This window comes from Camelus dromedarius, chromosome 5 (genome assembly GCF_036321535.1).
Source record: "Camelus dromedarius isolate mCamDro1 chromosome 5, mCamDro1.pat, whole genome shotgun sequence".
Taxonomy (NCBI): Eukaryota; Metazoa; Chordata; class Mammalia; order Artiodactyla; family Camelidae; genus Camelus; species Camelus dromedarius.
The window spans coordinates 28,740,695-28,759,192 of record NC_087440.1 but is presented as its reverse complement, the minus strand read 5'-3'; the positions used below and the strand labels follow the sequence as shown (position 1 = coordinate 28,759,192).

Below are 18,498 nucleotides of genomic sequence, written 5' to 3'. Positions count from 1 at the left end.
TTATTTCAGAGTTAAATTGAATCCAGAGTTCAGACTTCTCCAATTCTGAGTATATAATAATGAAAACAAGTGTGTTGATTTGCAGCTTTGTAGTCAGATAAACTCAGATTTTTATGATGCCAGGTTGTAAAGTGTGCTCTTCTCCTGCCAATTTGTCTCCTTGACAAATTCTGAAGACATGGAGTTCCTAGAAGTGCTCACTGAGGGACTAGAGCGAGTCCTTCTTGTCCGAGGTGGTGGCAGTGAAGTGATCACCATTTACTCATAATCTACTTCTGAATGACTCTCCTTGGCCTCACCTTTCCAAAAAGGCTTCCCTCCTCCACAAAAGTGCCAGCTCTTTATTACCACTCCCATCAAGTAGAGACCTGTGTTCTGTACACATTGTGCTGAACTTTTAACGAGCTGAATGAGACTCAAGTACTTGTGCAGGAAAGTACAAATAGATCTGCTCTCCGCTACCACATGATCTGCTATCCTTACAGAAGCAGCAAATACTCCCTCAACACCAGAAGAATGCTCAAGTCCTAAAACCCATGTCTGTACCAGTTGAAAGCAAGTTAGAATTAACACGCTAAACCAATAAAATGAATTGGTAAAAGGGATGCTGCGAGTTCAACTGAAGACAAAAAGCAAGTACACATCTAAGAATAAGGATAAGTCTCAGAAGTCATGGTTCAATGATGACATGATGGGCATAACAGCTAGAGACACAGCCTCATCATATTAAAGAATTCACGGCCAAGTATATGGGGACCTAACATCCTTGTGGAGATAACTGTGGCAAGCCAAAATGAAAATTTTCATCAGTGCATCCACTGCTCTCCAGGACTCTAATTTTATACATAGGGTACTAATATGTAAAAACTGAAACATGAAACTGCAGCCTCTACTTCCTCCAAAACAAGGTTCCCCCCAAATATGTTAAAGTACACACTGTTACTGTATATTTCAGCTGTTTCTCAAAACCCATTCTGTGGTTAAGATTGTAATACAGGCACTGTTACCATAGAAACGGTTTTTTAAAAGGTGGGGTAAAAATTCTTTAAGGTTCTTTTCAAATGGCCAAACTAAGGGAACTCCAAAAGGTAGCTATCAAAATTTACATAAATACAGTCTGGTTACCTATGTGTGATGGGCATGATACACAAGCTGTTATCTAAGAAATATAAATGATGATGCATTTTGACCAAAAGCTTCTCCTTTCCTTCTCCCTTTATGTCCTCTGGGTTACAGGCACAGATCAAAATCATAGGAACAAACACTAGGAAGACTGGTTAAAATCCTTCCTTAAAAGCTACGGACTACCCTTCAAAGGGGGAATCCAGCAATGGAATTGGAAGTTGCGAGCCATACTCCCTCCATAGTGCCAAAGTTACTGAGCTGCTGCTGCTCTTCTTACCTACTTCACTAAAGTTGTAAAGCATACAGTTGGCGCTGGCCTGATTCAAGAAACTTCTTTAAGAAACCGGTGGACTAGTTTCCAAAGCCATAGTGAAGACCTGAGGCATACACCTCAGTGCTCAGAGTAGGAGCATTTTTTTTCCTTTCAATTTTATTCTTCATTTTGACTGCAGAAACTTGGATCTGAACTAGACTACACAAGCCAACAGTCTAATGCTATTTCAGTTTTATTTCAGAAAGCTCTAAATTTGTCAAGGAAATGCTTGTGCAAGTTTAGCTTTTTATTTGCTAACATAAGTATCGCAAAACACCTGGCTTTCAAGCATAAGGAAACCACCCTGTGTAGCTGAGTAGTAATTCCATATATGTGAAATCTTCACTCTACAGGATAGGGTATTTACAGAAACTATCTTGCCTGTATTCATGGCTGCTTTTGAATTTCATTTTATTAATGATAAATAATGCCACTCCGTGATTATCAATAGGATATGGAGCAGGCTGACCTGCTCCATAGCCTGCAGACTATTCATCGGACCCTTAAGGACAGAGGAGAAAAACCCTTCATTACGGCTTAAGAAATTGAGTCATTTGATTTATTCCCTTTGCTCTTCTTCCAACCTTCAGGCCAAGTCAGGTAGCAAAGCAGACAAGACCTTTTAAGTCTTTTTCCCTGCTGCTCTCTGCAGAGGGTAGAAGCATTGTTTACAACATTTACTGCAACACTCCATTGCTTAATTGAGTCCAGCAGGTCCCCTAGGGTCCAGGCTATTAAAGACTCATGCTATAAAGGTCAGCGTGTCCAGGAATTCCTCTACATTTACACACACCCTCTGGAAAAAGTGATATTTATATATTTTTCCATATAGAAAAAATAAAGGCAGAAAATAAGGTTACTTTCAGAAGAGCTTTTTGTGGCTGGAGCTCTGTAAGAATCCTTTAAAAGGGTGGGGGAATTAGTGGCTACTAATACAGCCCCTACTTCCCCTAATGCAATCACTGTTACATGGGGAACTAGTTACTAGGCCAGATTTAAACTCATCTCTGTCTAGAGCATTTCATGTCTCTGTGTTGCTTATGTTGTCTGCAAAGTGTCTTGTCTCTTTTAATCACTGCAAATAAAGCAATAAGGAAAACTTGATGAGAAAATGCACCTTAGGGGAAGGGGCTTTGTGTTTCAAGAAGGAAGAGAAAGGAAAGACCTCCTCCTGCTTTTTGAATGAGATCCAGCTTTTAAGTCTTAGCTATGACTTTGCCAGGGCAGGTTATGACAATATTCATTCTCCAACTGTTGGCCTTCTGCCCTTTATAGCTATCTTAAAGGCTTAGGTGTGAATTGCAGCATCTGTTTTGACAGGTGTCAGGTTCCTCTTGGCAGGGGAAAGATCACTACTTTGTATCTTCCGTTGCCTCAGATTCCTGTGGCCCCTAGTGATCCCCCCAATCCTCATTCCCCCTAAACGTGTTAAAATCCATTTTTTGTGGATATTAAAGTAGCAATTAAAAAAAAATAAAGTAGCAATTACACTGTATTTTATGTGCTTTTTTGGTCTGGTTTATTTTTCATCATGTATAATCTGAATCCAGCATTAGTTTCTCCAACCTTCCACAAGTATCTCCAACAGAATTTTTATGTCCCAGTTTGTGTTAAATAGAAGTGAAATATTAAGGAGAATAGATTTAAGGGAAAGTTGTGAAACTTTTTTTTAAAGCATTGTTCTCAACCATTTAATTTATTAAAAGGAGATGCTGCTGTGGTTCTTGATTTAGCAACAACCATTCTTTTGTTTACATAGTTACGGTTTTATTTCTTGTTTTGCTCTATACTGGAAACATAAATAAAGTTTTCTACATTATTTTCAGTCAAGGGTTGTGGTATAATTTCTTGGTGTTTGTAGTGATTGTACATTATCTTTCTAGGATTTGTCGCCTCACCATGGGGAAAAGAGAGCTTTTGGTTCTTTTTCAGTGAGTGAGAACATTAAGGGTTAGTATGCTGAGGCAAAGCCTCTAGGCGTCAATAAGGTAGTCAGTGAGAGCCAAATACACAGGCACCACCTGCTCCTTTCTCAGATTCACAAAAGCAGTCCTCCACCACTGAACTCCATCCTCTGAAACAAGAAAAAGTGAACAGGTGAGTTGTGAATGAGTGTTGAAATAACTTCCTGAATTAAGTACTTTAATCACAAGTTCATTTTGCTTTATCCTTAGAAAAATAACAACTTTCAAACGCCTAATGGATCTTATTTCTTAAGAAACGAGCTCTAATACCAACTCTGATCCTCCACCATCAAATGGGCCGGCTATTGACTGTGCATTACAACTGCCCAAAATTTAACTTTCCCTTTGCCTTACCTCAGGGGGCTCAATGAAGGCTAACCAATCTGATGCATGTGTAGGCAACAGTCCCATTGACTGGCACTTATAAACAGCCAGTGCCAAACCCATAAGGTTCCCAATGAGATACACCAAACCCTGAAGAAACTTCTGGCTTGAACTTTCTAGCATCTTGAAAGCTGTTGGGATAACAGGAATTGTCAAAAACCAAAATTCAATATGAATCAGGCTATATATTAAAATAATATAAATAATACAGTCACATATTAGACAACAAATAGAACCATTAAAGGTGAAAAAAACACCATGATGAGCACTATTTCCCCCTCCATGCCACCACCACTGCCATCACCACCCTGCACACACTCCCACTGCAACTAGCCAAGAGCTGGCTGTGCCAAAATTTCCAATACAGGTTTTGCCTAAGAATTTGCCTTTGATTCTTAAAGCTTAAGGAAGGGTTATTATTTTAAGAATACTTACTGGCTGAAATGGCCATGAGTGCCTGAATGGGTCTCCAAGCCATCATACACACCATCATAGTAGGGAAGATGGAGATAGTATTGCCTGCCATGTACATTATGAAGAGGTTCATGGGAATTTGTTTCAGGGGACCCAAGGCAATGTCCCAGCAGCGCTAAAACAAACACAGTTTTAGCCCCTGATCACTATTTGAGAACACAGTCCCACATTTATCATATCACTGATGTTAAATCAAATAAACACAATTCCCAATTCTGGGCTTCTGGCTAAGCTGAATCCTCAATTCCACCATCTCTGCCCTTCTCCCACTTTGCCACAGGAAGCTTGCTCTTCTACTGAAGACAAGGCATCCTCACCATTTATGTTTTTCTCCATGGGCTTTCCAGTTGTCATTTTCCCCCATGACTTCAGCTAAAGAAAAGACTTCCCTACTTTTGTTCTTATATTTCTGCATCTATCATTGTCCCATCTACAAGTGAAAAACTGGATAAATCCACATACTGGGAGATTAGCACACCTCAGTAACTAATAGAATAATCAAATCAAGGTAAGATCTGAGTGCCATTATTAACTTAACCCAACTGACACATGGAACATTGCACCCAACAGTTGCAGAATTCACATTCTTTTCAAACACACATAGGACATTAACAAAAACTGACCACTTACTGAGCCATGGAGAAAGTTGTCAATAATTCTCAAAGAACTCAAATCACACAAAGCATAATCTTTAATTATAATGCAATTAGGCTAGAAATCAATAACAAAAGATAACTAGAAAATCCCCTATGTACTGAAACTAATAAATGTACTCTAAATGATCAATTAACCAAAGAATAAATTACAATGGAAAATAGGAATACTGTTAACTGATAACAAAAATACCATATATTAAAAGTGCAGAATATAGAGCTTTGAGAAACTTACACCTTTTAAATACATGTTAAAAGACTAAAAGTATCTAAGCATCTATTTCAAGAAATTAGAAAAAAATAAATGCAAGGAAATTAAAGGAAAGGAAATCAGAATAAGAGCAGAAATTAATGAAATTTTCTTTAAATCAACAAAGCCAAAGGTGTTCTTTGAAATGATTAATAAAAGCAATACTGGTGAGCCTGATGAATAAAAAAGGAGAGAAATATTCAACAGCAGGAATGAAAAAAGGGATATCGCTATAGGTCTTGCAAATTCAAGTGATCATATTATAAACTTGGGGAAATGGTTAAATTCTTAGAAAAAAATATGATGTACCTAAATGGCATAAGAAATTGGAAATTTAAATAGTCTTACAACTTTATAATATACCACTGTCCACTGGGGTTTATTCACATAAAAAAATAAATGGCCATATCTGTAAACAATTCCCTAACATGTCATTTATATAGACCATTTATCTGGGAGTTTAAATATCAAATCATTCATACAACAGAACTGTTCCAAAATATTTTATGATAATTACCTTTAAAATCAGGCTATTTTAATAACACTTTACTATCATGTATTATTCATGTTACACTTCGATGCCAAGATGAAAAATGATAGGATACTTATCAAGAAAATTAACAGCTCTGTCATTTTCATGTTGTGAAAATCATTGTTTCTTTTCAATTGTTTTTGGTTTTGTTTTTGTTTGTGTGTGTGGGGGGTTAAATAGGTTTACTTATTTATGTTTAGAGGAGGTACTGGGGACTGAACCCAAGACCTTGTGTGTGCTAAACACATGATCTACCACTTGGGCTATACCCTTCCCCCCTAAGTTTCATAAAACAGAGATCATTTAATATTGAACAATATTAAGACTGAGAGGAAAGAAAGTGCCAGACACTGTTCTAGGCACTTGGAAGTCAAAGTCTTGCTCTCGTGGCGCTTACAAGAGTGAAAAGAAAAGTAGTAAATATATAAATATATATATAAATATATATATATGATATGGAGAAATATAAAGTAGGAAAACAGGATAGGGAGTGCCATGAGGGTAGGCTTCACTAAGAAAGTAACATTTGAGAGACTTACAAGGGATGAGACCAGCAAGTCATAAAGGTATCTGGGAGAAGAGTATTCCAGGAATGGGAAGAACAAGTATGAAAAGTTTGAAATAGAAGCTTGCCTGGCATATTAGGGAGCAGCAAGGAGCCCATTCTGACTAGAGGGGTGAAAAAAGGGGAAAGTGGTAGGAGATGAAATGGTGAACAAAGGGGAAAGTGGTAGGAGATGAAATGGCTTAGACCAGGATGATAGATTAAAACAATAAGAAGTAAGATTTTGAATCTATTTTGAAGGTAAAACCAACAGACTAACCTGACAGACTGGTTGTGAGCTATAAAGGAACTAGGGTAGAAAAAGATGACTTCATCTGGAACGCGATGCCACTAATAGATAATTTTCAACCTACTTTCTTACACCTTATGTTCCAATGTCTTTTATTTTTCCATTAACTGAGCATTTCTGGAGCTATGTCAACTAATGTAACACCAATCTCAAGCAGTTTAGCTACCAAATATTCAGGGTAAGGGCCATCTACAGTAAGATATTCATATGCTGCCTGGGAAAGGAGGGTGGGTGTGTAACTCAGGACTGGCCCAAGGACTACGGTGACATCTATACCTCTGTACCTTCTCCACTAGGATCCGGTCTGTCTCTTGCACGCTGGTATCAGGCACTTGCTTGTCCAAGTAACCAACTGGGTACAGCGAGTCTCCCTGGCCACCGCCCCGGTCACTTCGGCCCCTAGAGACCAAAACCAAGAAACTGAGGCCGCAGCCTCGCACATTTCATATCCCACATTACCTGTTCTTATCATAGGAATAAAGAACCTCAGATGCAGCTACCGAGATTACACCAAGCCCCCTCATGGGTTCATCAGACCCCTGTCTATCGTGAAGAATGAAATAACCATCCTTTGGATACAGAAACCTCCACAAGAGAGAAGCCGCTAGCTCCCCAGGAGTCGCCTTTGTGTCACCCATCCTTTTCAGAGAGTTGTGCCTGAAGGCTCAGGTCTTATGTCTTTGGGGCAGTTCTGGGGTGAAAGCTCTGATGTCGAGCTCGCCCCGGCTCCTCACCTGCTGCCTCCTCCAGGCCCGCTCAGCTCAATCGCCCACTTGAAGCGCCGGCCTCGGTTGGCCACCAGGCTCCCCTGGGCCGTCATGGCAACGGCCGCCAACCAAAGCTGCCAAGATCCCGACTCTAAAGCGTAGCGGAGTGTCAGGCCCACTAGCTTCCGCTACTTCTGGGGCTCATTCTGCAAGTCCACTTCCGGCGCGTATGTACAGACGTCACTTCCGCCCCGGAAATTTTCCGGCGGCAGATCGGAAAAAGTGCTTGGAGCTACAGACCCTGGAAGGAGAGAAAAGCGGGCGGAACGCAAAGGTTCCTCAAAGGACCCCTCGCGCCTTCCCTCCTTTCTGAGAAGGGCTGTTGGGCGTTTCCTGATCTCTGAGGTGTGCTTTATGGGGCAAAGGGAAAGGTCATTCTGACTGCGTTAGGAGTTGAAGCCATGAAAATCTTCTGGAGCTCCACTGAACTCCCGGGAACACAAGATCCAAATCTCTGTTTAAATCTTTCACCACGGATTGTGTGACCTTGGTTTCTGAATGTTGAATGTCCACCGTGCGCCAGAAACTGTTTATTTCATTTAATTCTCTCAGTAACCCTGCGAGGTAAATAATCATCCCCAATTCTGCGCAAAATCTAAGAGGCAGTGTGGGCGTGGAAAGGCGCTTTGGCTCAAGATTTGAATCCTGGCTTCATTACTTACTTGTGTGACCTTGGGCAAGGTAAAGTCTCTTTCAAACGTTTTCGTATGTGACAATTGCGTAATCTACCTACTTTCAAGGCTTGTGAGGGTAAATGGAGGAGTGCTCACCACAAATGCATGACGTGTTTTTTAAATTATTAAAAGTTTGTTTAGGGGGGAGGTAATTAGGTTTGTTTGTTTATCTTTTTAATGGCGGTACTGAGGATTGAACTCAGGACCTAATACATGTTAAGCGTGCACTCTACCACTGAGCTATAGCTATATCCTTCCCCCCTGTTTTTTTAATGTCATTAAATCATCTCCAACAATATTCGTAGCAACTGGGCTTTTGTATTCAGTTGTATACCTGTATTGTAATTTAACCTATTATTGGGTGTTTGTTTCCTGTTTTTTCCCCTGTTTTATAACCGGTGTTGCTGTGAACATCCTTGTACGTCTTATTTCCTTAAGTGAAATTCCTAGAAATGCAAATTGCTGGATTAAAGAATATGCACGTTTTTAAGGAATTTTCGCTTAAAATTGCCCACTAGGAAAATCGCACCCATTTACATTCTACCAGCGTCACAACTTTTTTAAATTGCCAGTTTGAAAATGGTACTGTATTATTTTTTAATTTGTATTTAAATTTTAATCCAAATTATTTGATGGGAGGGAGTGCTGTGGTGGGGAGGTAATTTTGAAAAAGGGCCTCCTTGACCAACTAGAGTTTGGACCCCTGAAGATGATGGTAGTCTTGACGTGCTGAAGAGTCCCACTTCCACTTTTTCTGATTTAAAAATATTGTGTTCATAGCGGGCTATTTGAACAAAGCAGGAATGAAAAAGGCTTTTCCCCTTACAATCCATTCTGAAATATGTATCTATCTGATCATACAAGGCCCATCTTGTAAATTGGTTTACTGCTTCTTTCTCTTTTTCTCCGTTGATGACATTGTCTCTGACTCACCTTTGAGATTCATCTCAAGCTTTGCAAAGGCCTTGGCCCCATTGGATATCCTATTTGTCCCGCTGTATTCTGCATAAAAGCACTTAACCACATTGCATTGTTTGCTGACATCCCCTGAGCACTTTACACACACACACACAGACAGGCACTACCCCAAATTCCTTGAGGATGGAAGCTGTATGTTAATTACCTTTGATTCCACAATATTGCCTCATACATATAAAGTACTGAATAAATGTTTAGTAATAATGAATAATATTAGAATAATGAATATAATAGAATAAATGAGTGTAAGTAAATTAAAAGTAAATATAATAATAAGGTGGGGAGGATGTAGCTCAAGTAGTAGAGTGCATGCTTAGCATACACAATGTCCTGGGTTCAATCCCCAGCACCTCCTCTAAAAATAAAACAAATAAGTAAACCTAATTACCCCCTCCCAAACAAAACAAAACAAAAAAGTTAATTTTTTTTAAAAGGATGTATTGTACAACATGGGCAATAGGCCAGTATTAAAAAGAAGTAAATATAATACAAAACTGAATATACTATAATTACATTTATATAAAGTAAAATAAAATAAAATAAAATGAAATAAAATAAAAGGAATGCATTAAAAATGTTATATTTTGTAGGGTAATGATTTCCATGCAGTTTTCTCTGATTGCCAAACTATTCCTGTTACGCTTCTTTAATAAATTTTAAAGGAACACTTTAAAAAAACATAGTTACTCAATAAAAAATGTTTAAAAAAAACACGTTGTAAAATTATTATAAATCAATAAAAAATGTTAAAAAAAAATAGTCACTCAAATCATATATTCCTTCCCTTTTAAAGTACTCCCCCAATTGCTATAAAATTTTTTAAACTGTAACTCAAATCAAAATTTCTTTGGTCTCAATAGGGTACTCTAAATCTTTTATTCCTTTATCCTAGGACTCCTCATAGAGTTATTTTCTAAAACGTGTTCCAAAGAATGTGAAGATACTGGGACTGAACTGAGGAAAGGTTCCAAGGTCAAGTAAGTTTGAGAAATACTGCCTATTGTGGAGGGAGGGTATAACTCAAATGGTAGAGTGAATGCTTAGCATGCATTAGGTCCTGGGTTCAATCCTCAGTGCCTCCTCTAAGAATAAATAAATAAATAAACCTACTTACCTCCCCCCAAAATAAAAGTTAAAAAAAAAATACTGCCTATTGTATTCCACACATAACATCCCAGAGAGTCTCAATGCTATTAGCATAACCTTAAAACTACCAGAAATGATTCGGTAAAGAATCTCATTTTGTTTTCCACTCTACCTGAACAAGAAGACTTTTTTTTTTTCCTGTCACATCTGTTAATGTCCAGTGGAATAAATGTTCCATAGAACATAGTGGGGGCAACATGCTGTATACATGCTAGAATTCAAGAGAAAGATGATGACACTCTAAAGCTCTGATTGATGTTTTTTAAGGATTGTTAGACTGTCATTAGAAATAATAGAGGATCCAAATTTTTGTACAAAAATGTGTTTTGCAAGAAAAATAAAGGGAACCCTATATTCTACTCCTGACTTCAAATAAACTAAGAGAGTTAGGAACCCTCTTGGCCTTCATTTCTTTATCTGTAAAATAAGGGACTTAACACCAGATGACGTCTTAAGGGTACCTTCTAGTTCTGAAATGTATTTTTTTTTAAAGAACTTATCTTACATATTATTCTTTCATATACACATATGCATAGCAGAAAGACAAATGATAAGCATAAAGGAATAATGCGATTTCAGATCATCTTTTTTAAATTGTGCTTTCCCAGACTTTTCCTAATCCTCTGCAAGTGCATCTACCATTTTTGGATTTAGAAAAATATAAATGTTATTAATTACAACATGACATAGTTCTAAACCTAGAAGCATAATGGTTCTGTCCTACATGCAGAGGAGACTCATCTTGGGAGCCCTTAAAAATACTGATGTCTGGGCTACACCTCCAGAGATTCTAATTCATTTGCTTAGGGTGGAGCAGGGCATCAGTATTTCTTTTATGGCTCTCCAGGTGATTCTACTTTGCAGCAAGGACAACCACTGACCTAGAGTGTTTTGTTGCTCTAAAGTAACAAGGTTTGAATCTACACTAAGTAATTTAAATAATCATTAGTTTTTGAGAGCCTCCTCGTATGCCTCCCACTGGAATAAACTTGAATTAGAAAATAATGGGAATACTGAAATTGTAAAAATAAAATTTAAACTTCCCTTTAAGCAAATGTAATTTTAATTAAAGAAGCTGTGAGGAGGAAAACCATGCTTCCACACGTCTTACAAATTGCTTTGTTTGACTTATAATTTGTGCCATTTACATGGTTTTGGTATTTGTTTTTGTATCTCACCCCCCACGTCTTTAGGGGTTTAAGAAGCATATTTCTAATACTTCACACCATTCTCTTCAGAGCATTTGCATTTGGATTGAAACTTAAACAAAGAAATTTTGTAGTCACACAACCAGATTTACAAGAATGGATCCCTCTAAAAGAAAAAAAGCTTTTATACATAGGTCTAAAGTTTTTGGTCTATGCCATTTCACAGCATCTCTGTACTAATATTCGGCTATCCTCACTGGTCCTACCTGTTCCCCCAGTGTGCTCTAAAAGCTCCCAGGCCTTTTGGCAGCTTCAATAAAATGGGCTTCCATTGCAACCTCCAGTTACTTGTGTTATTTAACTCTACTATCATTATTGCCTTCCTAAAAGGGCCACCTTACCGTTGCACCATTCATGATGCAATTTATTCCTTGTCAGTAACAGGGTCTTAATAAGAGGAAACGTTTTCCTCCCTTTTGTCTGTTTGGATTTACAAACCCTTTAGTGGAAAAAAAAATTACATATATATATATATATTTGGTAAGATCCTACCTCACTAGTTCTTATTGGGTTTCTACATCATTTCTATGCAGATTACACATTTTTCAGTTTCTGGTTCATGGTTCTGCAGTGTCATGAAATGCCCCTGTCAGCAGTTGACATGATTTTGTGCTGAGAGAAGATGTTAGTAATACCATTCTTCATTAGCAATTAACCTTTTTTTCATTTCAGGAGCACTGTTGTGCAATTCACATTTTAGCATTCCCATTATAGCACCTCCCTCCAGCACTTCCTTAGGAAGCTGGGAGGATTGCAGTTCCCACAGATCCCATTAAAGGATAAGAATGACAACCGTAGCATGAGTCATAATGATACATCACTCATGGCCTAACATGTTTCTTCAAGCTTGGTTACTGTGGATTCATTCTGGTGATTAATTTCTGCTATCTTGGAAGCCGGCTAAACTGTCTCTACGTCAAGAATCTGAATGACCCATCCAGGTCCTTTGTCCTTTGTGGCATTGTTTTCTATGTGCTCATTTTAAAAAGCCTCAGTGGGTTCAGATATAAAGCATTGTTTTATAGCCTGAGTTTTTGGAAGGAGGATTGTTGTGGACTGAATGTTTGTGTCCTCCCATAATTCATGTGTTCAAGCCCTAACCCCCAATATATTTGGAGATGGGGCCTCTGGCAGGTAATTAGGGTTAGATGAGGTCATGAAGGTAGGGCTCTCATCCTGGGATTAGTGTCTTTAGAAGAGACACAAGAGAGCTTGCTCTCTCTACCATGTGAGGAGGTGGCTGTCTCCAAGCCAGGAGGAGAGCTTTCACCAGGAACTGAGTCAACCGGCACCTTGATCTTGGACTTCCCAGCCTCCAGAAGTGTGAGAAAATAAGTTTCTGTTGTTAAAGCCCAGGCAGACTAATAAAAGGATGAAGTGGGATTCAGAAGAACTGAAGGAGAACAATAAGTACCTTTTGTGATTATTGAAGAGTTTTTGAAAGATAAAGTCATCCCTTGAAACATACAATAAATGTAGGATTGTTTAATTTGTGGGAGTTTATTACATATATGGAAACATACTAAACACTGTTCACTGACTTGTTTTTTCACTTAATCCATCTTTGGATGTCTTCCGTGTCTGTCATTCAGATCTACCTCATTGTTTTTAAAGGCTACAGAGTATACGTGGCATAGATGTATGAACTTAGTTAACCAGTCCCTAATTGATGGGCATTTATGTTTTACTATTACTGAAAAAAAAAATGTTACTAGGAACATCCCTGGGTACTTTGTCAACACAGTTCTGTAGGAGAGTCCTACAATTAAGGTCACTTACAACACAGGTTATACAGTTAAAATGTTAATAAGTTCAAACAGGCCCTCCAAAAATGTACACTTTGAAAGATTTGTGGACTATTTAGTGTTCTATATAGTGAGTTAAGTAGTGTTCCCCTAGAATTCATATCCACCTGGAACCTCAGAATGTGACGTTAATTAGAAATAGGATCTTTGCAGATGTAATTCGTTAGGATGAGGTTATACTGGATTAGGGTGTGTCCTAAATCCAATGGCTGGTGTCCTTACAGGACGAGGAGAGGGCACACAGATACACAGGGTAGAAGTCCGTGTGACAATGGAGGCAGATTGGAGTAATGCAGCTACAAGCCGATGCTTGCCAGAGTCACCAAAAGCTAGGAAGAGCAAGGAAGCATTCTTCCCTAGAGCCTGCAGAAAGGTAATCGTCCTGCCAACACCCTGATTTTGGTTTTGCAGCCTCTAGAACTGTGAGAGATTGTGTTTCTTCTGTTTTAAGCCACCCAGTTTTTGATGCTTTGTTACTGTTGTTCTAGGAAACTAATACAAGTTTCTTTCTGAAAAAAGATTCCATTCAAATGAATTAAGCTAACCAGGGTTAGCTTAAGTGGGAAATAATAACAAGTAATAAAACAATAATGCCAAAGCTGCCAAATCAAATCCTAAACTTTAAAAAATTTGCACAAAAAGTTTTATTTAATTTCCCAACTGCTGTGATTAGTTTCTTTAGTAAAATGACTTTCAAAAAATTACAAAAGGAAGGCATTTGCTGTGTTAAGTGGAAAATACAAATAAGTTAAAAAAAAAAGATAATCAATAAATCCTGCCATGCAAAAAAAGTGATAATAATTTTCACGGACATTTTGATTTAGACTCTCCCAGGCTTTTTTGATTTATATTTGGACTTATTTAACATATGTTTTATAACATGCTATTCTATGAAGGGCCATATTTTTATTTTTAAAGAAAAAGTATGGTTAAATCTTTCAGTTAAAAAAAAAGTCTCTAATACCTCTGCCAGATGTTCAGGTTCTGTTGCTTTCATCCTGGCCAAGGTCATGAGGCACCACCACGCTGCCCCCAGCTTCCACACTCCCCCCCGCCCCGCCCCCGGCCTGCGCTGGCGCTACCCCTGCATTTCCCGTGACCTGAACAACTCCTGCTACTCTTTTAAGATAAGAGTAATTCTGTGGAATATTTGTGCTCTCGCCCTTAAAGGATTCAGAGTTCAGGTGAATTTGGGTGGCGCTGCCTGTATCTTTCTTTTACAGATTCACAATTAATGATAATATTTTGAAGACCCTGAGAAGCACTACAGTAAAGCAATATTTGTTTAATCCAGCAGTTACCAAACTTCTGTGGCGAAGGAAGCCATTTCTCTTTCTTTTCCTTCTTCCCCCGCCTCCTCCTTCATCCTTTTTTTCTTCTTTTTTCGATCTGTTAACATCCTGCAGAAATGATATTCTGAAGAACACAGCCAATTTGGGGTAGGAAGTTGAGTTCAGGTTCAGACTCAATTTTGTTACTACCAGGCTGTTTTTACCTTGGGTCCAGTGCCAGAAAATGGACTTCAGTCTTCGTGATCGTCCTGCAGCTCCAGTCTTTTGAGGCTGTAGACCTGCTATGTTCTTTCAAGTCCCTTCCTCAAGGACGTTATAGTGCTTCTGATGATTGCTGTCCTGTCCACTCCATTTCCTGCCTGCCTGCCCCCTGCCCTTGACCTCCTCTCTGCTGTGCCTGTTTGTTAGGGGGCCCCAATGGTATGGAACCTCCTAAACAACCACATAGTTGGACTTGTTTTGTGAATGGTCACAGCTTTCGGATGCCCTGTGCTGATCACCAGGCCATCAGCACCACAGCGAGTCTGTCTCCCTGGCATTGGCCCCTCACCTGGAGCTGGTCTAATTCCAAGACTCTGCTTTTCCAAGGCAGCAGTCAACCAATTGTGTTCTTCTCTATCCTGGAAAAATCACTGAACAGGTGAAGTTAAGAGTGGAGAGTATTTTGCAGAGAGAGTCGCAATCACTCGCTATGTACTACTAAAGTGTCTTACGTAGGTTACCATATTTCCCAACAGCCCCGGAGAGGAGAGTGCTACCATCCCCATTGTGCAGTGAAGGTAAAAATGGTGTAGAAGGGCCCAAAGGCAGTGATCCGGGCTTCTGATAGAGATGAGCCTTGCTCCAAAGCTAGTGTTCTTCCTGCTCCAACATGCTGCCCCCTACAAGCTTCCACGTGGCGGCAGTGTACCTAATTGCAGGAAATCTATGTGGCAGAGAAGGGAAATGGTCTCTTTGGATTCAGCTTTGAAAATCTGTAGATAACAAATATCGTCACTGCTTTCCACTGCAGAAGTGTAACAGAGAGCTGCCTCTGAAACAAACTTTTAACAGGAGGATCCCCTACCACTCAACAGTCCCCACGCTCCCCCAGTCCAACCCCCACCCCTTAAAAAAGAGCCCCAGAACTGCTGCTGCCACCAAGGAGGGCATCTGCACTGCCGTGGTGTGTGAAATGATCATGAATCTTATAAACTAGGAGTGAGCTTTGCTCACTTCTACGGCTACTGCCTTATCTGAAACTTTCCCTACTGCCATTCTTTCCTTCCACAGCCTGCACAGGAAGGTGGGGAAGGGAGGAGCAGAAAACAAGGGATCCACTTCTCACTTTGACAGCCAACATCAACGCCTGGAATTTTCCGAGGGCTCTGAGGCTGAGCAGTGGATGTAGTTCGCTATGGGAAGGGTGTGCTATTGCTGTCTTGTGGGTGTCTTCAAGCTCTGTCCTCTCTCAGGTCTGGCATCAGCCTGCATGGATGAGAATGACATCATCGCCCTAAATGCTGTGACTCCCTGAACCTCCCGCCTGCACTACACCACTTTCATACCTAAGGCTCAATCCTCTGTCCCTCCCACTAGCCATTTTGTATCCTGGTAAGAGATTAATCCTTCTAAAGTGCTGATTTAACACTGTCACTTCCCCGCTCAGTGCCTATGCCTTTTTTTTTTCCCAGTTTCAACTGCCATTTTGATTATTATGTGCACTTATATTAATTGGCATTTCAATTAATATTATATGGATTGACCTACATAATGACATTTATCGTAAGAAAGCAGTTAACAAAGTTGTAAGATATTACCTCACTTCTATTCTTAAATATAGTTACATTTGCATAGTTAAGTATCTGAAAAAATACATGCTTAAATGCAAACAGCTCTTACCCATGAGTAATAGACTTTCAGTGGTTTCGATTCATTTCTTTCCTTCTCAAACACCTTTGCTGGATCTTTCTAGATCTTCACAACCTGTCAGGTGACAGTCTTTCTTCCTGCTATTCTCTAGAGTTCTCTCCACTCCACTCAAATTGGGATAGATAGTGGTCCTGAAATTTATTTTGTTTTCTTCCCATCTCTCTGGAACACCCTGCCTGTCAAAGCCTGTCCAGCCTGTCAGGCCCAGCTTAAACCTTCCTGCACGAATCCTCCCCTGACTCTGCTCAGAAGTGTACCTATGACTTTGCCTGAGAGGTCTTCTCTCACGTGGGTGTTTATAGTCAGGGTTACTCTACACACCATCCCTGAATGATGTCTGTACCCCTTGGAGAGAGGCATGGAGGGCAGAAAGGCTAACTCAGCTGCCTGTCCGCTCAGATGGAAGGCATATTAAAGGTAATCAGAAGGCAGGACTGAAGGAATGGCTGGAGGGGTGAACGCCCTTGGAGACTGCCCACTGTGAGGGCTTGTGGGGAGCCACCTTCCTGTGCAGAAGGTCTGGTGGTGCAGGGATAGTAAAAATATTTTATGGAATACATTTTTTAAAAACCCATTTAAAAAAAACTTGATTGAGCTCCAAGGAAAAAAATTCAATTTTATTGACTGAAAAGTATCAATGAAGAAAATTGACCTGCATTTTCATCATTAAAATGGCATGTATTTCAAAAGTAGCAATATGAAGGCAGATTTCTTTATTTTCACCTTGTTATGTTGACACTTGGCAGGTACGTGAGATGTACGGGCCAGAGCCGCTCATCACTGATGTAAACCTCAGGACCGGAGTCTGCAGACGAATCTGCCTGAGACTCTTGCCCTAAGAAGCTGTAGAAATGAAAACATCAAGGTTCTCCTCTGGCCTTCAGTCGACCTGAGGGCTTGTTTTAGCTGAGATCCTTCTATGTTAATATAGCAGGTGCCCGGAGTCCTAGGACTCCGTTATTTGCCTTACCTCGTCACCCAAACTTCCTTAAGGGTAAGGACTGTGCTTACTTGCTTTTCACCCTCTTCTAATGAGGGCCCCACACAATGCCTTTTGCATAGTGGGTCATCAGGAAATTCCTGTTTGTGATCATGATAATGAAGAAATAGCTTGAGAGAAAGTGAAGTCACCCATGTGCTGAATTTTTATTTTCTTTAAAACAGCACACCCACCTAGTGGAACTCATCCTCAGGGAATGTTTTGCATTGCACCCCTTAGAACCCAACGCTCCTGCTCCTTTCACTCACTCACCCTCCTGGACTCTTTAAACAGTCCCACCTGTTAACAGGCGTGGCCCCACGCAGAGGCATGTGCCTGCTTGTGCTGGGTACAATCTGAGAGGCTCTCAAGAGCATTGCTTATGGAAAACATATCCTAAAAATATTTCTCCCACCGACCTAAAGTAGTGCCTGAAATTTTCACCTTTACTTAATTTTTTGTATTAAGTAAGGACTTTGTTACTAGGGAGGAAAAATACATTGTTATTGTCAGCTAATGGTATTTTAGCTCTGATTCATTTACCTGCCAGGCCTCCCATTGCTCTGAACTCCCACAGCATCTGGATATACCTTTTATCATAGCACCCACCACAGTGTACGGGAATGACCTCTTTCCCTGTTTGTCCAAGCCACTGTGAGCCCCTCCAGGCTGTCTCCTGGTACAATGTCAGCATGGCACATAGTCGGCCTTCAAAAATATTGTTGAACCCAACCCTGTTCCTTGGGCAGCCCTGGGGAGTTCTGAAAGGAGTGCCTAAAGAATTGAGTTAGGGGTTGTGGAGTCTTGCAGTAAGAAACTGTTCCATCAAATACGCTACTTGATTTGCTTCTCCAAGGGATGAGAGGTCCACCAAAGACAACCTCGCTTCTGCTACAATTTGGTTAACCTTGACCAATAGCTTATCTCTGAAGATGGGTAGATTGTCTCTGCTAAGATGAAGAGAATTACCCTGAGTAATTAAGAGCATGTTGGGGACAGATCCAACCCTAACCTCATACTATAGTGTTCCTCATTCCAAAGAGACTGAGCCTGCTACCTGGGGACAGGGTCTACATTGTACATATTTCTTGTGTTCTTAAGAGTCTAGCACAGAATCTGGCACATATTAGGAACTAAAAAAATAATAGCTAATGATTATATAGTGCTTACCATGTGCCAGATACATTCC

The 18,498-nt window shown here is 39.9% G+C and overlaps 3 protein-coding genes across 8 annotated transcripts in view; 2 read left to right on the top strand and 1 right to left on the bottom strand.

Annotated features, from left to right (window-relative positions):
• The window catches only part of SLC12A6 (solute carrier family 12 member 6), an 83,378-nt gene extending 80,115 nt beyond the window's left edge, over positions 1–3,263 (top strand). For all 4 annotated transcript variants that reach the window (XM_031453361.2, XM_031453362.2, XM_031453360.2 and 1 more), the window contains one exon: positions 177–3,263. In XM_031453361.2, the coding sequence (XP_031309221.1) occupies positions 177–268 (92 nt within the window). In that variant the 3' untranslated portion in view covers positions 269–3,263. The remainder of the gene's footprint in view (positions 1–176) is intronic.
• Positions 2,934–7,490, bottom strand: EMC4 (ER membrane protein complex subunit 4). 2 transcript variants are annotated; one of them, XM_010981161.3, is made up of 5 exons: positions 7,284–7,490; positions 6,834–6,948; positions 4,222–4,375; positions 3,757–3,917; positions 2,934–3,512 (listed from the first exon to the last, which is right to left on the bottom strand). In XM_010981161.3, exons 1-5 carry the CDS (start codon positions 7,367–7,369, stop codon positions 3,477–3,479), a joined length of 552 nt encoding a protein of 183 aa, XP_010979463.1. In that variant the 5' UTR covers positions 7,370–7,490; the 3' UTR covers positions 2,934–3,476. The 2 variants fall into 2 exon arrangements, with proteins under 2 accessions (XP_010979463.1, XP_010979464.2); XM_010981162.3 differs by lacking the exon at positions 3,757–3,917 and having other exon boundaries at positions 7,284–7,470.
• KATNBL1 (katanin regulatory subunit B1 like 1) overlaps positions 7,475–18,498 on the top strand; it is a 58,995-nt gene continuing 47,971 nt past the window's right edge. For both annotated transcript variants that reach the window (XM_064485772.1, XM_031453367.2), the window contains exons 1-2: positions 7,475–7,997; positions 9,861–9,945. The gene's annotated coding sequence lies outside the window, so the exon portion shown is untranslated. The remainder of the gene's footprint in view (positions 7,998–9,860; positions 9,946–18,498) is intronic.

Excerpts from the sequence above, each read along its gene's own strand:
- EMC4 (XM_010981161.3), bottom strand. The coding sequence starts at position 7,369 with ATGACGGCCCAGGGGAGCCTGGTGGCCAACCGAGGCCGGCGCTTCAAG. Across the intron at positions 4,376-6,833 it reads ACCGGATCCTAGTGGAGAAG|CGCTGCTGGGACATTGCCTT; the intron begins GTACAGAGGTAT and ends TGTTTGTTTTAG. Across the intron at positions 3,918-4,221 it reads ACTCATGGCCATTTCAGCCA|CTTTCAAGATGCTAGAAAGT; the intron begins GTAAGTATTCTT and ends TTATCCCAACAG.